Source organism: Ochotona curzoniae, unplaced genomic scaffold, assembly GCF_017591425.1.
Source record: "Ochotona curzoniae isolate NIBS_2020 unplaced genomic scaffold, NIBS_Ocur_1.0 scaffold_4505, whole genome shotgun sequence".
Lineage (NCBI taxonomy): Eukaryota > Metazoa > Chordata > Mammalia > Lagomorpha > Ochotonidae > Ochotona > Ochotona curzoniae.
Window position 1 is genome coordinate 51,890,464 of NW_024467118.1, and position 24,223 is coordinate 51,914,686.

General features: G+C 43.9%; 1 protein-coding gene across 4 annotated transcripts in view; it reads left to right on the forward strand.

The window, feature by feature from the left end:
- Nucleotides 1-4,254: 4,254 nt before the first annotated feature.
- The window catches only part of MTUS1 (microtubule associated scaffold protein 1), a 93,456-nt gene continuing 73,487 nt past the window's right edge, over nt 4,255-24,223 (forward strand). For all 4 annotated transcript variants that reach the window (XM_040966178.1, XM_040966180.1, XM_040966179.1 and 1 more), the window contains exons 1-2: nt 4,255-6,420; nt 11,482-11,677. In XM_040966178.1, the coding sequence (XP_040822112.1) occupies nt 4,351-6,420; nt 11,482-11,677 (2,266 nt within the window). In that variant the 5' untranslated portion in view covers nt 4,255-4,350. The remainder of the gene's footprint in view (nt 6,421-11,481; nt 11,678-24,223) is intronic.

A 24,223-nucleotide genomic window follows, 5' to 3' on the forward strand; every position in this document is an offset into this window, starting at 1 on the left:
AAATAGGGAACTTTTAACGCTCTTGGCAAACTTTTGAGAGTGGACTGGTCAAACCTTTTCTGGTCTGTGTTTTTACCATGGTGGCGATGGTGACTGGAAGCCGTTGTTTTCTTGTAGAGAACAGTGTAAGGAATCTTCCGCCAATAGTGTAATTGTAGAATTTTTTTTTGGTGGCCAAATATCTGTAGTACTGTTTTCACTCTTATCTAGAAAGACCAAAAGAATTTACTAATTTTCTTAAATCAAAAACTGTCAAGTATTTCCTATGTATGCATTTGGGGAGGGATGTTAAAAATAACTTCACTCACCAATTGGAATTCTTTTTGTGAATTGAAAATTGTAACCACCCTCCCCCCGCCTCCCAAAAGAATCATAAACCCAAGTGTCTTAAGGAGTTACTTGAAAATTGAGTGGTTCCTGGGTTCTTTATTTTTCTATTACTCTGGCAAATAGAATTAGCCTTAACTTAGTGACATTTCAAAGCAATCTAAACATTTTTTATACTGTGATGACATGAAAAATACTTGAGACAAGACTGAACAAAGCTATACATTTTCAAAGCAAAACTCAGGTCACAAGCAAGTGTTTAGTATCTCAGCAAATATATGGGCACTGCCACTTTTTCCATTTAAAAATTTGACTCGCTGTATAAAAAGCCTTCAAAATAGTCATATTCATTGACTCATTACTGCTTTTATTCCAAGCAGATTTTTCCAGAGAAATCATCAGAAGTCAAACATTGCAAAGATTTTTAGTGTTACTTAAGAGAAAGAAACTGGAAATCACCGTTACATGGCATGGGAATGGTAGTGTAATTTGCCTTATTAGACATCTGTTTAAAAGACATTTCAAAGTGCTTTAAGGGGAAGAGCCATTTACTCGGTGTGTATACACACATTTTAAATCATCTTTTATGTACTTTGGAAGAGAGACCTTATTATTAACTGAATCTAGTGACTATGGAGAAAAATCATTTCTACAATTATACCGAGTGCTTATAGGGACAGCGTGCTTTTCTCATCTGCTTATTCCCAGATCTTTTAAATGAGTATTGAACTTCATGGAAGCTGAAAATACAGCCTATTTAATGCTTCTGGAAAATATACCCTATTCACAGAACTCAAATAAATGTACTTCTGAGTTCGACATTTTGCAAGAAGGGTGTGCAGTTGTGGCCCCGTGTGGGGTTCAGCCATCTCCGGGGACACCTGCGTGCCATAATAGAGTGCCAGAGTGAGTCCCTGCTACTGCACTTGCCAAGTTTCCTGCTGGGATGCTAACTGCTTGGCGTGGGTTCCAGGCTCTTGGCTTTAGCTGGCACAGCCCATGCTGCTGCGGGCATTTGGGGAGTGAACCAACAAATGGAAGATTCTTTTTCTCCCTTCCTTCCTCTTGGTCACTTTGCCAAATCAACCTGTAAATAAATCTCAAACCATTTAGTATTGGCAGTAAACAATTATTTCAGGATTTATTTTTAACTTTTTTTAAAGGTTTTTTTTTGTTTTTTTTTTTTTGGAAAGTCAGATAGGAGGGGATAGAGAGGAAGATACTCTGTTCATTGATTCACTGCCTAATTGGCTACAATGGCTAGAACTTAGCTGATCCAGAGCCAGGAGTCAGGATCCTCTTCCGGATCTCCCACATGGGTGTAGGGTCCCATGGCCTTAGGCCGTCCTTGACTGCTTTCCCCGGGCCACAAGCAGGGAGGTGGATGGGAAACATGGCTGCTGGGATTAGAACCAGTGCCATATGGGATCCTGGCACATGCAAGGCGAGGGCCCTAGCTACTAGGCTACTGTGATGGGCCCCAGAGTTTATTTTTAATTAAGAAATTCCTTTTAGCTATGAAGTGATACAATCGCCTGACTTATAGTTTCCATCAACATATAAACCATGCAACACTTCCTTTAGAACTCAGAATCTCTGTGTGTATGTGTGTATGCATCAGATGCACACACACTGTAGAGACAAGCACTGTGGCCCTTGTTGATCTCCATCAGGGGCGGTTCCCGAAGCTTGACCAGAAACACAGCACACCGTGAGCAGGAGTATACTGAGCTGGGAAGTGCTATCATAGTTGGTATTTTCCTGGTTTTATCCTCACGTCACTGAAATTTTGATAGAGAAAATATTATGAAATACAAAAGCAAGAGCCACTCTGTATTGAGAAATGTAGAGGTCACATACCTTCCCCCGCCTCGTGTCATTCCCCTGCCTCGGGGTAGTTTGCTTAGGAGCACGCACTGACACCTGATGGACACTGAATTCTGGAATTAGCAAGTCGGTGTTGGCGACTGTCTCTGTAGGTCTTACAGGCATCCACTCTTGAATATCTGGATCTTTTCTCAAGTACTTCCATTTGACCAAAAGCATAATATGATCTTGGCTTTTTTAAAAAAATGCTTAATTTGAAAACTTTGGTATTTCGAAGTTTAAGTTTCTTACAGTGGTTCTTGCTATATATTTGCAGCCTTGTGAAATAGTCTTTGTTAGTTCTGTATCATCAGCCCCGTTAGCAGCCACTCTCCATCCCTCTCCCCTCTGCCCTTCCCCAGCCTTAGGGAAACCTCATATGTCTGACTCAGTTTGCCTGTTCTGGACATTTCAAGTAGATTGTGTCATGCAAGTATCATGTGACATGCAGTCTTGTGACTGTGCTTAATGCCTGTTTTCAAGCTGTGACACTATCCTTGTTATACCATGTATCAATATTGCACTCATTTCAGTTGCCAAAGAAATATCCCTCTTGTATTATGGTTTTTTTTTCTGTTTACCAATGGATAGACATTTGAGTTTGCTTCTACTTTTGGGCCATTATCAATCGGTGCCTTTGAGTTGTGTGTAATTGTGTACCGGTTTTCATGTGGACATACATTTTCATTTATCTCTAGTAGGTACTTTGGAGTAAAATTTCTAGATCATGTGGTATTGTGGCTGGCCCAGGCTGCCATAATGAAATTTTTTTTTTTTTCAGTTCTGTGTTTGGCTTCTGCCGGAAGCATCTTTTTTGCTGCCTTCTCACTGTGTCCTAGCCAGGGGTGGGGCTGGAGAGAGGAACCTGTTCTCATCTTTGGAGGGCACCACTTCTGTCTGATCAGCGTCCATCCTGTAACTTCATTTAGTGGGAATCGCTGCTTTCAAGGTGTGGTCTTTGGGAAAGTTATAGATGGGGGTTAGTGCTTCAACACCTGCATAGTGCAAATGCGGCTCAATTCCTGGCCCGTAGTAACTAATTCTGAGGAACGCCTAACACAGTACTCCTTCTACTTTTCCAATCACCATTTCTTTCCCCTTTAGTCTTGGATATTGTATATGTTGAAGTTAGGGAAATAAGGAAGCAGAATGCTAACTTTTAACTTATTTCACTGACTTTCAGCTTATTTGCTGACTGCTGACTGTCAGACAGTTGCTGTCCATGGAAATTGGGATGTGGGGGGGTCCATCTGCAAATGAAAAGGACACTGCTACTGATTATGCTGGGACAAGAGGCATGAGTGTCCCAGAGACTGTTCCAGGCAAATGAGAACCCAGAGTCTGCTTGCCAACTAATTGAGAGGAAAAATGAGGTGGCAGGCTTAGCTTCCTTCTCTCTCTTTTTTTAAAGATTTATTTATTGTTATTGCAAAGTCAGATATACAGAGAGGAAGATCTTCATCTGATGATTCACTTTCCAAGCAGCTGCAATGGCCAGAACTGCCGGAACTGCACCCATCCGAAGCCAGGAGCCTAGAACCTCTTACGAATCTCCCACATGAGTGCAGGGTTCCAAAGCTTTGGGCCGTCCTCTGCTGCTTTCCCAGGTCACAAGCAGAAAGCTGAATGGGAAGCAAAGCTGCCTAGAGTAGAACTGGTGCCCATATGGGATCCCAGGCACATGCAAGGCGAGGACTCCAGCCACTAGGCTATCACGCCAGGCCCGCTCCCTTCTCTTCTATAAGAGTCCGTGGGAGTGGTGAGGAGGACTCTAGGTTGCAAAGACAATCACACGGACAACTTTAGCCATGTCTTCATTTTCTTTTTTTGTGTTGCTCCCACAAGTGGGTGTGTGTCAGAGGGCTTTGTAGATTACTTAGTGATAACTGAATTACCTCTAGCAATGGTTGTGGGTTTTAAATGTGAAATAGTGATTGTAGTTAGCAAGGTGTGACCCATTAATTTTCATAATATGTATTTGAGTTAAGCATTTTGTTTCTTCCAGGGAACAACAGATCATTTCGACATTGCTACATATGAGACTTCAAAATATTCAAATGTGCTGAGAACTTTGGAAATGGGCCATTTCTCCTTCTCTTCTGCAAGAAGAAATTGAAGAAGACCTAAAAGAGCAGAGGTTTAAAGTTAACATCCAGAATGAATGATGGTAGTTTGGGTGATAAGACAGAAGATGAACCACGATCCCAGCTTACCAGTGAGGAAAGTGTAACTACAGATGTGTACAGCCAGCGGTCGCCTTCTCTGCAGCAATCCCCAAGCAACCATGTGACCTGGGGTTGTACCAGCATGGATGACATGGTGGTAGACTGTGAAACCAGTCCTGCTGTGGACAGTGGTGAAAATCATTCTCTCCGCCATCAGTGTGCTGAAATACTTGATCACCCCAAATCCTCACGTGATTTCATGAGGAATCAGATGTCACAGAGGCGTGAGGTTTCCATGTGTCCGTCTTCTGTCCTGGGGAACACAGGAGCTCCCCAGTACCTGCATGACAGCTGTCACCCCCTGGAAGCAGTTCAGGACAGTGTTGAGTCCTCACCACCCTCTGTGTGGAAGTCTAACTGTGACATGAATTGTACAGACTGCTCTGCCCTCTTGGAGCTAAACCAGACATTTGACCTTCAAGTGGAAAAGACTAACTGCACCTTTGTAACTCATCATGCCATTGAAAATCCTCAGTCTTTGCACACCCCTGGAAGCCTGCAGCAGACCAGAAGGGGAAGTGGAGGTACATCTTCATTCTCTTCAACTTGGACATCTTCCCAATCTGATAGGTTGCATGTGAGAGAAGCTAGTTATGAAAAAAAAGTCTTGGCAAACACTCAAGCTGAACCACTACCGACCCAAGACGCGGCATACGTGTTCTCTGATGTGCTGATGCAAACTGAGGCTGTGGTTCCAGAATTTGGAAATGGGTGTCAGTATTCTTCAGGAATGGTCACCAGTGAGTACACAGTTGGATCACAGCATCAGCTCTCTGCAGAAAAAGAGATACACACTGTAGCACCAGCCTCCGATGGCACACAAGTCCCCAGCGGGTCTGTACTACCGGAGTGTTTTTGTGTACCTAAAAAGGAGCCAAATGGTGAGATACATTCAGTGAGCTCATATGGGCAGAAGGAAATGGACCAAACTCTAAGAGAAACAGTGTCTAATTGTTGCATTGATTATGAGTGCCCTGTCCTGGTGCCAACTTTTGGTAAAAGTGGAGCCCGAGTGTTGAACTCGGAGCATGAAGTCATTGTGACTGAAGATGCACAAAGTGCCTCCAATGAGAAGGATTCCAGATTCCAAGATCAGACCATAGAATTGATGCTGAGTAGCCCACCGGCACAGAAGGTAATTTCATCACTTGACTTGACTTGGGATGCAAATGATATGCTCATTAGCCCAGATAACTCTGTCTATGTGTCAACACCAGTGCTGGAACACACAAATGCAGGATTTTGTGTTTCTCCTATCACAGCAACAGAGAACTGTAATAAAGCGGGAAAGAATATCCGTGAGCTTAAACATTTACCAGACTTGAAGGAGACAACCATGAATATATCTAAATGTAGTCTGGGAAGATCAACAGCCAAAACAAATATGCCTATAGGCAGCAAATTTAGAAAGGCTGAAATTATAAGTTACCCAAGACCAAACTTCAAGAATGTAAAAGCCAAAGTTGTATCTAGATCGGTGTTGCCTCCCAAGGACCCTGCTTTACCGAAGGGCACACTTAAGCCTCAGTTGACCAGTGGTTCATCTCCCTCATCAGGGTCTTCCTCAAAACCGTTGACAGTCCTGAACAAAGCCCCGAGATCTGACTTGAGTACGAACACAAAAGCAGGAATCCTAATTAACAAGATGCATAAGCAGCAGTTTAATAAGCTCATTACTAGCCAGGCTGTGCATGTCACAACTCATTCTAAAAATGCCTTGCACAAGGTTCCAAGAACAACATCTGCTGTGAAATCGAATCAGGAAGATGTTGACAGAGCAAGTTCTTCTAACCCAGCATGTGGGACTGGGTCTGTGGCTGCTTTTCTCCAAAAGATGCAAGGCATGGAAAGTGCGGAATGTCCGGAAGTGACGTATGTTTCCCATGTCGAACGGATTAGCCCTGAAAAGAAGGGTGAAAAAGAAAATGAGACACCTAAGGAGAAACAAGAGCTGAAAAAGGAAATCCTGAATAAGACTTTTGAATATGGCTCTCTGTTTTTGGTAAGTGAGACTATGGAAGTGCTTCCAGGGTTGGGGAGTAAGCTGAGCTGTATTAGCCAATAGCTCTCCATGAGAATTCCATAATATTGCAGAACTGGGTGTGCATGTTGGTGTGCAGGTAGCATATGTCTTGTCAGTGCATGTGAAAGTGTCAACAGATCACAGTATAAAAACCCACAGACTGAAAAAAGTTCTCTTTCAGTGTTTTGTGTTAAATATCCATGTTTCTTTTACTAGCGTGCTGAATAACTAAGCTTAATATTGTAGACTAATTAGTTATTAGTTAGAGCTACTATGATCAGACTAGATTTCATTGTTTATGCGGAGAAAAAAAGGTTTGTTTATATACTTAAAATGTACTCCATTTAAGAAATGCTAGGGAGTGCTGGTAAACATAGCAACGCAAAAATAGCCCCAGGAAGTAGAGCCTTCTCCTGGGAGCAGTGCATTTGCCCATGACCAGCAAATGTCACTTTAGGAAAGGAAGTGTTTGAGACCCAAAGGTGAAAAGATTGGGCTACCGAACGTGTCAGGTTTCTAAATATGTTAACTTCCAGTACACAGAATAAACCATTGCATTTTGTTTGTACTGAGCAGAAAGGCAATATGTCCTCCACTTAAAGAATGAATTCTTCTGAGTTCGGAGGTTATTTTTCTTGAAGCAAGCATGTATCTTTTACTACAGTGCAAAGAAACTGATTTTCTTAGTACCAAAAATCAGGTCATTCTGGGCTCTGTGTACCTATTTTTGGCAGTGGGGGCATTGCTGTATTTTCAGCCCCACACAAGCTGTCCTTGGGTGCCTGTGCTCAGGTCGGGAACGGTGCGAATTGTGTGCGGAGGGAAGCAGGAGTGAGCCAGTCACCTGTCCCTTGGAGCACTTCTAAGAGGGATGAAGCCCACACGATCGTCCCATGCCACAGGACTGTTTGGCAGTGTTTTCAGGGTTCACTGGGGGCCACAGGCTGTCCCTCCTGGGTCCTTCTAGGGAGTGATGTTAGGAAAGATTACTGTGGATACTGTTTTTGTGGGGGAGGTAGCGAGGGGGGATTTGAGAGAAAAAGTGCTGCTTGCAAAGATGTGGGCAGCATTTGGAGAAGTAATTGCAGAAGAGACTGTTTCCATGTTGAAGCTAGACCTGAATGGAGCAGGTCAAGGATCCTGTTGGAATAAGAAGTTCCTGGAGAGGACCACTGAAGACCCCCAGCCAGGGGCTGTGGCCCTTTGCTGAGGGTAGGGGTGATACAGACTTTCAGGCATGACCTTGAAGGGGGAGAGAAAGGAACACTGTCAAATCTCACCAGAAGCCAGAGGAAGGCCAGGGAACAGGTGAGCTCCCGACAGGGTGAAGGTCCTGATAGGTGGTCGGCAGAACCAACAGAGCTGTCAGCACCATGGATTTGCTGTTCTTTGGTCTCCATACCACCATGAAGACACAGTCTTCGGTGGAGTCAGTTTAGAGGTGTTTTGGCTTCAATAATAAATCCTGCTTGTGGGAGAAGGCTGGCACCTCACAGGTGTTTCTAATGAGTTTGTTTATTTCGCAACTCAGATTGAGTTGTTCTCATGAAGTCAAACTCATTTGACATCATTTATAATCCTAATATTGGGCTAAGTTTAAGTTGTAATGGTCTTTTCATTATAATCAACTTGATTAGCCTGATGTTGAGATCTACATGCCTAGAAAGATGTTTATTCCCTCACAATTTATGGGAAGCTTTTGTTGCATGTCAGTCCCCAGCTACTAGAACACCTAGCATAAAGTTTCGTTAACAGCATGTAAGTGTACGTTGGTGATGGGATTTTGGAGCTATGAGCATTTCTGCTGTGTGCACCCAGATTTAGCCTTCTGTTTCCCACATGCAGTGTGGAAAAGATCATTTTCTGGGATCATAATGGAATACTGGAGTTGGGTAATGGGATCCTCAGGTTGAAATGCAAACCAGCACTTCTTGGAGAAGCAGCACTTCGCATCCGAACAATCTCACTTTGAATTTGTAGTTGCAAGTGCTGTGTTTAACAAGTCCTGGAGGACTGTCCCGTGTTCTTACTCTTCTTCCATGATCATGTCTTGAGCACAGTGCCCTCTGATTGGTATCAGTTCCCACTTGTCCCAGGGAATGGTACTGGATAAGTCACTGCTGGCTTTGTACTCACCGTAGAGAGCTGAGTGCATGGACATTGGCTGCAGTGTTTACTCAAAGGCCAGTGTGGATGTTCACTTCTGCAGCACCCAAAGGCTCCAACTTCCCTGGGTCACAGGATGAGACAGGCCTGGAAGGATGTGTCAACATATACTCTATTGGTCTTGAGTTCAATTGGACTTTGCTTTAACTGAGTCCTTGGGTTTCTTACAACCCCATGGCTTTTGGGTGGTTGGAAGCATTCTTACTAGGCAGAAGGAATTTGGCCATGGAGGTTAAGTGAAGTCACCTATTGTAGAAGTCATGGATTCATGATCATGTGTTGTTACATCTTGGGAGAGTTGCATTACATACGAGGAAAGGAATTAATCTTTATTTGCTGCCTGCTCTGGAGCCAGAGGCCTTTTTTTATGTTATGTCACATAGTTCCCAGAAATGCCCAGGTGTTATATATACACTGCTCATTCTTTCCAGTAACAACGGAGCAGTTGTTGCTTCCATGTGAGTCCTTCAGAGCAGTGACTTGGAATTCACCCTGCTCATCAGTGGTCACATTATTGGATCCCGCCTCTTTCTGCCAGGCGCACACCAGAAGGCTTCAAAATGTTGCAGAATGTTGTTTTTCTGAAAGGCAAAATAAACAATTTGCTGAAGATTTGCCTGTGTAGGTTACTAAGTAGGTTGGTTTACATTTTTTAAAATAAAAATTTCTTATTTTTATTTGAAAGGCAGGTTTACAGAGATAAGGAGAGACATAAAGAGGTATCTTTCAACTGTTGGTTCACTCCCCAAATGGCTGCAAAGGCTGGAGCTGAGCTGATCTGAAGCCAAGAGTTTCTTCAGGGTCTCCCACATAGGTTCAAGGGCTCGTGTACTTCCACTGCTTTCCCAGGTCATAAGCAGGAAGCTGGATCAGAAGTGGAACTGACAGAGCACAAACCTGCAGCCATATGGCATGCCAGTACCACAAGCAGAAGATTAACATGCTATGGCATGGCACCAGCTCCCAGGGTTTATATTTTTTAAAAGGTTTAGCTCAGAGAGGTTTAACTTAGTTCTTTAAAAAAATTATTTTTATTGCAAAGTCAGATATACAGAGAGGAGAAAGAGAGGAAGAGCTTTCATCCATTGATTCACTCCCCAAGTGAGCGCAATGGCCAATGCTATCCAGAGCCGAAGCCAGGATCCAGAAACTTTCCTCTGGGTATCCCACAGGAGTGCAGGGTCCCAAAGCTTTGGGCCGTCCTTGACTGCTTTCCCAGGCCACAAGCAGGGAGCTGGATGGGAAGGGGGGCAGCCAGGACATGAACCAGCACCTATACGTAGCTGTCAAGATTAGAACGGTGCTCATATGGGATCCCAGCGCATTGAAGGTGAGGACTTCAGCCTCTAGGCCACTGTGCTGGGCCCTAGCCAGTGTTAAGGTATAGATAGAACTTTGTTAATCTGTTTGCCATCTCCAGCTTTTCTTGGCCTTAATGTTCTGTTCTATAGGGTTAGCACATGAGCTCCAGCAGTTCTCTCGCACATATGTTCTGTTTTTATCTAAGAGTATGAATTTAGCTCCTGTCAGCGCAAGTGCTTTTGTGTGTGTATTGAAAATAATTTGTAGGGCTCAGCGGTGTGGCCTAGCGGCTAAAGTCCTCGCCTTGAACACTCCAGGATCTCATATGGGCGTCAGTTCTGGTCCTGGCAGCTCCACTTCCCATCCAGCTCCCTGCTTGTGGCCTGGGAGGGCAGTCGAGGACGGCCTGATGCTTTGGGACCCTGCAACCGTGTGGGAGACATTAGTGGAGGAGGTTCCTGGCTCGTGGCTCCGGATTGGCACAGCACTGGCCGTTGCACTCACTTGGGGAGTGAATCATTGGACAGAAGATCTTCCTCTCCGTCTCTCCTCCTCTCTGTATATCTGACTTTCCAGTAAATAAATAAATCTTAAAAAAAAAGAAAAAATTTGTAAACTATTAAAGAAGCGTAACAATTGAGGTGAAAGGCAGACTGGTTCAAACGTGGCTGTTTCCTTCCCTGGCCTGGTGACCTAGAGCAAGTTACTTACTCTCTATGGAGCTTAAAAAAATTTTTTTTTTAGCATCAAGGGAGAAGATTAACTAGCTCATGGTGCTGGACTTTGTGTAAAGCTCAGTCATGTCTCAGCTGACTGCAAGATGGGAACCTACAGTGTGCTGCATCTGAGTGGTGATTGTTAGGAGGCAGACAAGCAAGACCAAGCTCCTGGACTAACCTGGCACCTAGTGCAGTGGGTGGGTGCATAAGATCAGGCTTAGCACTTCCTGGTCTGTAAAAGGGGTGTGGTCAAAGCCTCCTCCTACAGTAATGGAATGAGGAGAAACTGAGCTGGTGTCCTGTTGTCATTGCCCACTGGAGACACCTGCAGGTGCCGTGTCAGCGTGTAGAGAGGAAGCTCAGTGCTCAGGAATCTCAGGAGAGCGTGTGCTTGATGTGTTGGGTTGTGGATGTTCCAGCGTATAGGTGGCGATCGAAATGGTGGTCAGACTCATCCACAGAGAGTAAATCTATGGTGAGACAGGACAGGACCCAGTGAAGGCCTTGTGAGACCACTGCCTGAAGATGCCGAAGAGCAGGACTCACAGAAAAAAGTCCATTCAGTCAAAAGGAAAATGGGCAGGAGTCTGTCGGGGAGACTGGAGGAGGACAGGGTCGCCAGCCTCAGATGCCCTGGCCATGGCCCCCAGAGTAAAACTTGACTCGTGGCTCCAGTGCTCTGGATCCAACCTGATCATGCTCTGATGAGTTGATGAGCGACATGGTACAATTTTTATTGTCTCAGAGTACGAATGCAAATGGAACGCTTGCCTGGCTTACATGGAGCTGAAGCCACCAGGAAATGGTATGGGGAAGGTGCTAGCCAGGCTAAGGTCTTACCTTTTTTCCACAGGGTTCTGCTTCAAAATCTGCAACCCCCTCGGGGAGGAGCATATCCAAGCCAGACTCCTGCGGTTTGAGGAAAACACCTGGCCCCAAATCCAAAGGGGGGCCTTCTGTTTCCTGCCTGAGGCGGAACAGCGAGGGCAGGAGCCTGGGTTCGGAGCGGGCCTTGTCCCCACAGAGGATCAGGCGGGTGTCCGGTTCGGGTAAGAATTGCAGATTTCGGTTGGGCTTCCAGCACATGGTGGATGACTGCGATGCATGATCAAGCTGGGTCTGAGTGCAGAACTGAATTTGGATTGCAGGAGCGAAGCATTCTGTTTTGAAGCTATTTGCCTTTCTTGCATGGGGAAGATGGAAAAACACAAGGACACGGCCTTCCCACAGTAGTGGGAGCGGCCGGCAAGAGAACTGGGCATCCACCAATAGCTACTTGGAAGGGTACACCACCCAAATGGTTCTTGTAAATGATTCATTTCGCTTACACATCTCTCACAGATGATTCACAGTACTTCACTGTTGCAGAGTAGATTCACAATGCGCTCTTCACCTCATGTGAGAATCACTTTTTCCCTTTACATTTTATAGAGAGGTTTCTGGAGACATGAGAGTGAGAAAAATGTGAAACTTTGCGAATGTGAGCTCCTGCTTGTTAGCCTGCATTTAGGGCTTGGTGGTTTTAAAGTCCTGTTGGAATCGGAGCGCTCCAGGCATGCTTGTTCAGTGTCAGTAACTTTGGCAGAAGGTGGATCTCTTTGTGCTACAACTCAGGGTAGGAAATGGAAGAGTCAGCCCTGTTTGTTGGAGGCTCAGAGGAAAAGTCGGCTAGCTGCTCCTGTGCGCTGCACTGGGATCACAGTCTGTTTCCACAGACAAATGAAAGACAGGTCGGATAGAGTTAGTAGAAGTGGTAGGTTCGTTTACAAAAATGGTGACTGCTACTGACTGGTCCCGCGAGGGTGTGTCTCTGAAATTACTTGTCCACACAGGTGAGAACATTGTGCACAAATTCCTAAAACTGCCCAGTCCCAGAGCCTCTCCTTCCCTCTCTTCAGTTTAGCATTCTTAGGTTTTATTTTCCAATCCTGTCATGAAGCCTCCAGTCTGAGAAACCTGTCGTGCACTGAAGTACATCCGTTTAGATTTTGGTCAAGGTTACGTTTGGGGGAGCCAATCCGCAAAGCGGTAGGAGTGTGAGAAATATTTGCAGTGCATTTTGCTTTCGTGTTGCCTGGAGGAGATGACTAGGACTGTTTTTTTTTTTTTTTTTTTCATCGGGAGAAAAGTAGAAGGGAAACTAGCAGGGTGAAGCAGTGATCTTTATTTAGGAGGCTGCCACAGTTGGAGTCAGGCAGGAATGAGAGCGAGGCTGCCACCAGCAAAGGCTTGTATTCCCTAGAGGTGGGGGAGGGGCTGCCTCGTAGCTGGGTGTTGGGAGCAGCTTTGGCCTGGTGGCCTGTGGAGCTGTGGCTCCTGCCTCCTGGCACCACTCGCCCCAGTGAGCTGCCTGGGCAGGTCCTTGGTCTACTCTGGGCATCAGCCTTCGTGTCTCTGACGTGTCAGGGTTTAGGAAACTAGGGCTGTGTTGTCTCTGGCAGTTCATAGCACTAAAGAAATAATGTGAAAGCCCACCTGATTTGCCCAGTAATGGCTGCCACCAGTGTGATTGGGCCATGTGAAATAAGGATGATATCCAGAGCACATAAAAAGATCTAAGTCTGGCTAGATGACTTGGCATCTTACCTGCATCCCAAGCAGGGTGCTGAGTTCAAGCCTTTGCTTTGTCTCTGACCCGGCTTCCTGCTAGTGCACTTGCTGAAAAGCAGGAGGCGATGGCTCAAGTCCTTGGGTTTCTGCCACCTGTGTTGGAGTCCTGGATGACATTCCAAGTTCTGGTTTTGTCTTACTCCAGCCCTGACTGTTGTGGTCATTCGAGGCAGTGAACCAGGAGTTGAAAGCTGTCTCTTCTGTTCTTGTTTTCACTCTGCCTTTCAGAAAAATAACATAGGACTTTAGATAGAATTCTTTAGTGCAGGTGAAAACTTTTTAAGCCTTTCACTCTGTACTAACACTGTGTCTTGTGGGAAAATATGTCTTTTGTAGTCTAGGGGAAAGTTCAGAGAAAGTTACTGAGTTTTTATTATTCTGTGTCAGTGAGTTTGACACCTAAGTCATACATTCAGGATTTCTTTCCAATTTGAGTTAGAAACGTTCTGTGGTGATTTTCCATATATGAATAGAGAAAAATCTGATGAAACAAGAAATCCTAAGGATTTTGACTTGAGCTTTGTATTTAATAGCTAGAAAGCTTTAATGACTAGAATGTTGGGGTTACCTCAGATTCATCTGTGGAAGCCCCAATTCCCAATGTGACCATGTTGGGAAGTAGGGCCTGTGAGGAGAGGATAAAGATGGAAAAAGTGGATAAACGGGATAAAGTGGACACATAAGTTGGTCCCTATAGCAACATGACCAGAAGAAGAGAGACCCTAGACCTCATTCTCAACTGTGTGCGACCCCGCAGGAGATGGCCACCTGCCACACAGGAAGGGGGTCTTCACCTAGACCCACATTGACCAACACCTCCATCTTGGACTTTGTGGATTCTAGGACTATAAGAAAATACATCTCTGACTGGAGCGAGCCACACCATGATGTTTCTGTAGCAGTTTTTGCTGACCAGGACTAAAGGTTGACCTGGTGATGCTCTGTTAGATTTTATTTTTAATTAGTAGCAGCAATTTTGTCCAAATACTCAGCACATTAAGAGATGTTTGTTGTGGGATGCAGGAAGGTTAATCACTACAGAGTTAAATGTAGAACAGAAAAATCAAGCAGCAAAAACAATGTGCCTTCAGATGGTGGAGAGCCTGTTGCCACCTACCAAACAATGAAGCGTTTGTGGATTAGAAAATTGAAACCCGTGGCTACCCACTGCACTCATACAAAGTTTCTGTCTTGCAAGGTAAGCAGCAAGAATGTTCCAGTCAAGTCAGGATTTTCAATAAATCCTTTCAGAAAGCCAGATGCAAAACCAGACCCAGAATTAGCCATTTTCTTAAGGCTTTAAAGTAAGTGTGGAAAGGAGTTAAAGTGAAACTTCATGGGTTCTGCCATTCTGCTGTTCAAAACCTGGAAATGCACATGAAACTAGGTTATAAGCATTGATACTGAATAAAACGCAAAGTACCTTTGCTTTTAAAAAATGTGTTTTTATATACAAATATGATCAGATGTAATAGAAATCATTTCTATGAATTATAGTACCAGGGGTAAAAGCTCCCACCATTAAGTGAATATCAGATTCCAGGTTCTGTTTTACTCATTTTATATCTCAAATCATTTAATCTTAATGATAACTTTGGGAGACCCAACCCTGTTTGATAAATGCAGAACCACCACCACTGAGAAGTTTGTCCAAGGTCACAAGGCTGGGAAATGGTGGGGGCGGAAATCAGACCTGGTGTAAGTGAGGCCCTGCAGTTTGTGGTATCAACGTTCATATTAGTCTGAAGAAACACCATTAACATGATCAGGAGTTGGGGAAAAAACACGTGGTGTTTAGAAACTGTGGTGCCTCTCCCCGCGGGTTCTATGTCAGTTTACCTTGATGTAAGTGACTTTACATGGCTATTGAGAATTAATGCTGCTGAAAATAACTGCTCAGTACCTACTGTCTGACGATTCTGACATCTTCAGAGCTTGCCTGGCCTGCCTTTGGAAGGCACGGCTGGTTCCTGGATTTTGGAGGACAAACGCCTGTGTTCCTCCTTGCACTTGTGCCATTGCCTGAGCTGGGGTGGGCAGGCGGAGGTGGCGCAGGACACACCTCCCTGCCCCGTGGATCCTTCTTATCTGAAGCCAGTTTCTTTGTGTGACAACCACAAAGCCACACAGTGTTGTGTGTGGGGTGGGGAAGAGGCCTTGCTCTCATGAACAAAATGACTTCTGGCTTTCTTTTAGGGAAAGAGAAATAGTATCTCCAAGGAGTAAACTTTTGTTTTAGCTTCCTGTGAATTCATAAGATGATTTCATTCTGAGGCAGTTGTACATCTGAAACTTGTAATAACTTGCCTGTCCTCATGTTTTTTTTTCTGTGAAGTTATTTCCTTCTTCATTAAAGTGAATTTTTTTCTTTTTTTTTCTTTTTTTTAGTCTTAAAGACATTTTTTTCCCAATTACTTTTATGTCCTTTTACTTTTCTATGCAAGAGTTTGAGAGAGATAGTAAGGGAAATTATGAGAACTTTCAGGACTTGTACATTAATTCTTAAAAATCAGGTTAAGTGCTAAGTTTTAAAAGCGAGTAGATGTTTGTTTATATATCATTAAAACCCATTCTTTAAAATATTTTCAGATTTCTTTTTTTCCAGTAAAATACTGTCAACTTTCAGGGTCTGAGTGTGTGCTATGTTCCTGCCAGATGCTACTTTAAGTTCTTCTAAATATAAAACCTCATTCATTTCTCATACCTCCTGAGCTATGGCTACTGTAATTGTCCCCATTTGGCACATGAGAATCTGAGGATTTGAAAGTTTAAGTTGTCTAACTGCACAGTTGAGGACTGGTGGAGACAAAGGGTGCAGGCTGTCTGACCCCCGAGTCTATATACCTTTCTCTGGCCCTTCAGACCCATAAAGCCCTGACATACTGTTGTCTTCACTAAGGCACATGCAGAACCCATGAACTACAGGACATGCATGCAAAGGCAGGCTCCAGAGCTCTGGCTTGGGACTGTCCAATGTGCTAGGAATTGACAAATACACCAAAGAGCTACATTCCTGGCCTTAGAGAGCTTTCATTCCAACCAGGGCAATCAAGAAATAAAAATGATTGGTATGCAAGATAATGACAGGAAGACTAAAGTAGTGAAGGGGTTATGTTTTAAATGAGTAGTCCTGAAGGCCTCCCCAAGAGAGTGACATTTGTGCAAAGACCTGAAGAAGCAGGAGGGAGCTTCCCTGGGCAGAGAACAGTAGGATCTGGGCCATGGCAAGATCTTGGCACTTGTTGGGAGGACTGAGTCCTTGAACAGTGAGCAGCCTGTTGGGTGTGCTCGTGTCAGAATAGTTGGGACAAGGAGGTGAAGCTGGGCCAAGCAGGCTGTTATGTGTACGTGAGCCAGAAGCATCATCTCTTCTCTTCCTCCCTGACATTCCCACTGTGGATTCTTGATCTGTTCCAGGCATTTTGCACTGTTCTTACCTAGCAGGAATTGGGGGGAAGCTGGCTTTATGGAGTGACAGATAAAATATGTTAAGTGTGTCCCTCTAGAGTCTTATTGATTCAAGAAATGTTTGGAGTACCCATTATGTACTGGGAAGTTTGTTGGGTTCTCAAAATGTGAACATGACTAAGCAGATATGCCCTTGAAGCCATCAGTAGGTGACGAGCTGGAATGGGGTCTAAGAAAATCACTGTATTGCAAACTCCTCATGTTTTAGCTTCCAGCTCTACTGTCCTGACCTCTGTGAGCCTTGTCCTTGACCAAGGACACCCATAATGATAGAACTCAGGTCATGGTTCATTTTCTGTTTTGCAGTGCTCAGGACAGTTTACCTATTGCACAATACACATTTAAAAATGTTGCTTGGCTTGATGTGAGTGGAGATGGGACAGAGCCCTGTGTATAGTAGTACAGGGAACAGCACTAACAGCCTTGGGGTATTGGTGTTTGAACTGGACTTGGAATGTGCCATAGGTGTTTGCCTGCAGAGAAGGTTGTGAACATTCCCTAAGAAGTAGCTGTAGAGTTAGGAAAAAATGTGGTGTGTCTGGGGAATGCTGAGGTCAGGGTCAAGGAGTGATGCGCCTCCACCCCCATCAGGGTTGTGCAGATAAGTTCTAAGTTGAGCAGTAGACTTGGAGCCCCACAGTGCTCTGCAGGTAGAAAACAGAGCACATACTTTAAATATTTTGGCCAAAGATCTGATCATCTCTGTTGATGGTGGGTGTCTGTGGTCATCTTGTTTGTGCAGATGGTGAGGCAATAAAGTGAAATCAGAAAAGAGGAGTAGCCAGAAGATTTTTCAGGCAAGAGAAGGGGTTATTGGGACATGTTGAATTTGAAGACTTGAATCTGGGAAATACCTCACCGAGGGGTGTGCATGTGTTTGAGGTGTCAGGCAGCAAATTGTGTCAAGGCTAAAGAAGCCTCAGGTCAGACAGCTGGTAGAGATGTGAGTGGCAGGAATAGCTGTGATGACCAGCGATCCAGTGTCTCTCATACATGGACAGACACAGGAATGTGGACCCCTGGGAATTCCATAGGGAGGAACCTTGGCTTCTAAGGAAGCAGGAAGCTCACTGTGTGCCTCGCTCTCTTATCAGGAATTCTCAGCAGGAGTGCCTGCTGGTGAGTCAATAGCCAGGTGGACATATGAAGATCCTTACTCATCTTCTCTGTGCTAGCTGGGGAAAGGAAACAGCAGTTCAAACCTTAGGTTTATTATACTCTGAATTTTGGTTTCATTTATTTGAGAGGCAGAACGACATGTGGGAAGCGTCCATCTGCTAGGTCTCTCCCCCAGTGCCTGCAACAACCAGAAGGTTAAAGCCAGGAGCCAGGAACTCAAGCCAAGTCTCCAATGGGGATGGCAGGCACTCAACTCCTTGAGCCATCGTAGGTGCCTCCCAGCGTCTGCATGAACAAGAGCCAGAGTCAGGAGTGAGAGCTGGGACTTGAACTCACCTACGCCTGCCTGGGGTGAGCGTCTCCTGACTCCCAAGCTAATGCCTGTCCCGACAGTCTGTATTTTAGACATTCTCAGTTGTGGCATGCACGTTCGCAGACCTGTGACTAAGGGAGTTATTTTTGTTTAATCCCTACCTGCGGTGTCAGACATCTTGTGAGCATTCTTTCCGAGGCAGCAAACCCTGTACTGCAGAGCAGTTCAAGTCATTGTGAGAACCTCACCTTGTGGAGTGTCTGTTTTTCTTTCAAACTGCTTTCTTAGCACTTGGCTGTGTTTTTGTTGTTGTTGTTGTGACTCACCTGTACTTCTGGGTGAGTTTCACCTTGAATTTAGTGAAATGGTATTGGTTAGACACAGTACAGTTGCTTATACCCCACTATGGTAGTACAGCCCTGGGCAACTCAGGAATGTGAAATACTGAAATCACATTTTGCTGCGTATGAATGTAAAGTGGTATGGAAACTACAGCTGGAGGATAACTCATTCACTAACAGCTAGTTTGCGTACACTATACAGGACATCACCCAGCCACTGAGCAATTGTAGGATGGATACATGTGCTTCTTCAGTGCATTCACAGCCAAACAAGAGACAGCGAGCTCTTCTCACATCATGTTTCCCTTTTTAATATTTAAAAAATTGAAAAGGCTGTAGGATTTCAGAAGATGATGAGGCTACAAACTCAAAAATATATGTAAATTCTTTTGTCTACCAGTAATTTACAGTGTGATACAGGTATACTCTTACATAGATAGAAAAAGGCAATGTAAGAGTAGTGTTGGGCCCCGGCGCGGTGGCACAAGTGGTTAAGATCCTCGCCTTGCACGCCCGGGATCCCATATGGGCACCGGTTCTAATCCCGGCAGCCCCGCTTCCCTTCCAGCTCCCTGCCTGTGGCCCGGGAGAGCAGTTGAGGACAGCCCAAAGCTTTGGGACCCTGCACCCGCGTGGGAGACCTGGAAGAGTCTCCTGGCTTCGGATCGGCATAGTATTGGCCGTTGCGCTCACTTGGGGAGTGAATCATCGGACGGAAAATCTTCCTCTCTGTCTCTTCTCTCTGTATATCCACCTTTCCAATAAAAATAATAAAATAAATCTTTAAAAAAAAAAAAAGAAAGGAACTTAAGGCTATTGTCTCAAGTAAGGTATGCTTTATTCTACCCTGTTTTTATATCAAATCCAACCAATTTGAATGACTTCAGTTTCCACTGCTCCCTTTCCAGTAGGATATTTAAAAAGTGTAACAAGTTTTTTTTTTTTAGTGTTTTGAGAAATGAGAAGGAAATCATCTGTATCACTATAGTTCAGTTATTCACTGTTTGCTCATCATGCACATGTTTATATAATTTTTACGAGTTCTTGGTGATCCTACTGAGGTTTCTGATCATAGGCACCTTACTAACTGAATTTTTGATTTGAAACTCAAGGCACAGAAAGCCATATCTTCCATTTGTTGGTTCATTCCCTGAAAGCCTGCTGCTACGGGGGCTGGTCCTGGGCCAGGCCAAAGCCAGGGGCAGAGAACTCCATGTGGATTTCCCAATTGGAAGACAGGGATGCAGCAGCTTGGCCCTCACCTGTGCTTCCCCGGATGTACCTCAGCAGGAAGCTGGAATTGGAAGCCACGCGGGAAACTCCCCCCCTGGGCACTGCAGTTATGGGGGGTGGGCATTCCAACTGGCATGTAAACCACTGTGCCTCTGTGTTTCAGATTCTTCCCTTTTTTAATGGTGTGGTTTTAAGTTACAATAATAATTGCATTTCATCATCTGAATGTGCTGGTGGTTTACCATTTCATGAAACTTGTTTAAGTAGTTTTTTTTTCAGTTAGTTTCTCTGTACTTGAGATAATGGAAGAAACTACTGTGTGTATAAATACATGAGCTGGTCGGATGAATTCCTTGGCATGTTGTGCTGTGCAGAATCAAAGGGTGTGTCCCTTTGTGAGGCCTTTGTATATGTTGCCAGGTGCCCTTTAGGAATGGCAGACAAGTCTGCACTCCCAGTCTGAATATGTAACATTTCCCAGAACCTTGCCAGTATTTTGACATTTCTAATACATTCTCCAAATATTTACTGTTGAGGAAAGTACAAAGCGGTACCATATTTCAGATTGGCATATCCTTGGCACTTGAGTATCAGTTGAGTAACTGTAGATTAAAGTATTGAAGGTTGGGGTGTGACACTGAATACAAAGTCCAAAACTTGCCCATTTTGACAATATGTTCTGAGGACAGTCTGTACGAGAAGAAAGTGTATTGTATGTTTGGTGTGAAATATGCTAAAAGGAGAGGCAAAAATGCTACAGCAGAGTACAGGGAGATTAAATGAGAAGGGGCAGAGGGAGGGAGTGAGGGAACAAGTGGAGAAGAGAGATTCATTGAGTTTAATTATTGTGGTCAAAAAGGTGGTTTTTGAACGTAGACCTGAAGGAGCCATCTATGTGAGTAGTTGTGTAAAAACCATTTCAGGTTGGAATAGCAAGAGGAAAGACCTGAAGTGCTCAGCTCATCTGATTAGTTCCAGAATATCCAAGGAATAAGGTGAGGTTAGGGGAATTAGATGAGATTTGAGAAACAGCGGGAGCTACATCAAGTGTTATTTAAAGTTGTAAGGTCCTTGGCTTTTGTCATGAGGGAGTCCAATTTTAATAAGGTCACTGTGATACCTGTGAGGTGAGGGTGGGGGCAGGGAAAATTATTTTTCAACATTACACATTATGGTTTCATTGACGGAGATTGTAGAGTGGAGCATGCTTGTATTCTGGTTAGGTGCCAAAAATAAAGCCAATTGGATTTTCCTAGACTGCGCAAAGCATGAGAACAAAGTGGAGCCAGGGAAGATTGGTCATCTTGGTGGGCTATGGCAGGCTAGTGATGCTCTAAATGGAGGTGTGAAAGCTGATGCATACGCAGGGTGTCAAGGTGAATGTTAGGAACTTGGTGATACAGAGATGAGTAACTGGTGTATTGGAGGAGGCAGCAGAGTAGAAATTTGCATGCGCAAAGTCTGGCCTAGTGACCTGAGTTTGGAATTCATGGACATATATGTGATTAAAAGCTTGGAAATTGAATGGGATCACCAAGCCACTATGTGTGGGAGGAGAAATGGGTCCAGGAAACTTCTGGAGAACTTGCTGGAGTCCTCAAAAGTATGTCTAGGGTACTCTAAAGCTTAAGGGACTGAGAAAATAAGAAACCATGAAGGAGACCAAGATGGAGCAGCCTGGAAGGGTGGAGGAAGACGGCCAGGAGGAAACCAAGGCAGAGAAGTGTTTCATGGACAGAGTAGGAAACAGCTGTACCATAGTCTGCTGCCAGGACCCTAGGGCAGTGAGCAACACAATTTGCAGCAGGTGACAGAAAAGCTGCCTGCCTGCCCTCAGCAGAAGGCTGTGTGTTTAACGGAAAGTCTAGAGGTAGGTACCTGCAGCTGTGGCATGCAGTCATAACCCTATGTCTTTACCTGAATTGCTGCTGCCTCTGTTTCTTTTGTCGTTGACTTTTCAGTTAAAATATGGTCGCTGAGGGTTCCACATACCTCAGCCATCTGCTACTTGTGTACACAAGCTGGAAATTAAGGACAGTGTCGTCCAGGAGAGGTTTTCTCCAGGCATGCCTGTCTCCCCTTGGCAGGGAGGAGGAGCCTTACCCGGCAGCTCACCCTCCAGCACTGCATTCCTTACGTCTTGTTGGCACAGACTGGATCACATGGTCACTGCCAACATCAAGAAAGGTTGGGAAGCAAGCACCTGCCTGGATGGGGATGAGGAAGGCACAAATGGGTAGTCAGGCAAGATTATGCTGGCCAGAGACTTAATGGTTGAACATTTTTGAAGTTATATCAGCTTTGTAAATTTACTCTTCTGTTCACATCTTTGACCCATTAGTATTTTGGGATCATGTGATTGTGTTGATTTGACACTGTTTTATGATATGCCTGTTGTGTGTTTGTATGGTCTTCTGTTGATTCATTCATCTGTCCAGGTGAACTTGGGTAGCTCCCATGCCTTATGTAAATTACATGTATATATATTTATATACATATCTCTATCTGGGTGTTGGAGTCCTTTCAGTTCTTTGGGGTAGAAGCCCTGGTGTGGAGTTGCTGGATCAAGTGATGAATCTTTTTTTTTTAAGAGCTTCCAGTTTACTTTCTAGACTGGCTGCTCCATTTTGCAGTGCTCAGGGGTTCCGATTTATCCACATCTTCGTAGTGCTTGTGTTTAAAAGTTTATAATAGCTATCCTAGAATGTTCAAATTGGTATCGTTGGGGTTCTCATTTGCATTCTCCCATTTACTATTTATTTCTTTGGGAAGATGTCATTTCAGTTCCTTTGTTCCTTTCGATGAGATTGATTTTTGTTGTTGGAGTTGTAGTCTTCCATCATTTTTTTGCTCTAGAAAATTTTGCATGTTAATTATTTTGGATGATTTAAAGTTTCTTTTTAACTCCAGATTTACCCCTTTGAAAGTATTCACATGTGTAATGCAATTAAGATAGGAATTTAGGGAATAATATATGTGTATACTTACTGAAATCTTCATTTCTCTCATTTGTTTTTGCATAAAAAATTGGCACTTTACCCAAATTTATTCATAGAAGCCAAGTATGTGTGCATGTGTTTATCTATGCAGCTCCTTTTTGTTACTAAAGTGCTTATAAAGGCCTTTGTGTCTGGCTGCATGGGAAAACGGTTGATGTTGTTTTGTCCTGACTTCTCAAATATCCTATCATGTTTGTTTAATATATTTACACTGATACTGTACTATCAGAGCCAAATTTAACTCCAGATTGCCCCAGTTTTTATTAATATGCAAAGGAACTTCAAAAGCTCATGGCTAATGAAACTAAAGTATGTTTATACTGGTGTCCAGGATTTTAAAATTCATGTATACAGTGCCTACTAATGTTAGAGAAATTAATTATTTAAAGTTAATTGGAAATAAATGAGCAGCCAGTTGTAGTATGTGCAATTTATCTCTCCTGTAAGTTATTGTCAGTTTTTTTTTTTTATTGCTGTGGGCAAACTTAGATTTAGATTTAGTTTTAAAATAATTCCTGGGTGTTGTAGATAATGACTCCAAAGGTCGCCTACTCTATGTAGCTGCATTTAAAAAACTCAAGTTATAATTATAGCTGTAAACATAGTCTCATCTTGTGCACTTTAACTATGTCAATTTGGCACTTAACTCTTCTCAAGTCTAGAAGTTAATGATTCTGCCACCTGATTGCCTTATTACTGTTTATGTACTACAATCAGACCTCAGTAAACTTTTCATGGTCTGGTTAAGGTCCTCACGCCTGCAGCTATGGCAGGTGCAATAGCCTGCTTGTTTTCCTGATTGCAAATTCTTCAGTCAGTTCCGTATGTTCCCACTAGGGTTCAGGTTCTGATGCAAATGATGACAAAGCTGCAGTGCTCTCTTCATCTCCCCACTGTTATCTACACTCGGCAGTGAAGATCCAAAAATTGTGTGTCTCACATTTATTATAGAGAGAACACATCCATCTGCTGGCTCACTCCCAGAATGACAGCAACAGCCGAGCCAGGCTGAAGTCAGGTGTCAGGAACTCAAGCTGGATCTCCTCTGAAAATCTTAGGGACCTGAGTATTTGACCTGTCACTGTTCCCACACAAGGTGCACGTAATGTGGAAGCTGTAATTGAAAGTGGAGCTGTGACTCACCTCAGGTGCTCCCATATGTGATGTGGGTGTCCCAGGCAGTGTCTTAACTGCTATATCACATGTCTACCACCTAGCTTGACATTTCTTACCCAAGTCTAAACTACCATCTCTCCAGCCTCATTTTCTTTTTCCTCCCCACAATACCTCTATTTCTGTAAGAAGTGCCAGTCACAAAACAGTATACCTTATTAAGATAGAATGCTATGTCTTCTCTACTGGTTTCCAATTTCATGATTGCTAAGTGAGATGTCAAGTGTTCATAGTATCATCCAAGTGAGCTTCATGGTTACTTGTAGTTGACTTACTAGGGAAGCAAGTAATCACTTGCGTGGCACGTCCCCTAATATGAATCTGCTGTCTGGACTTTTA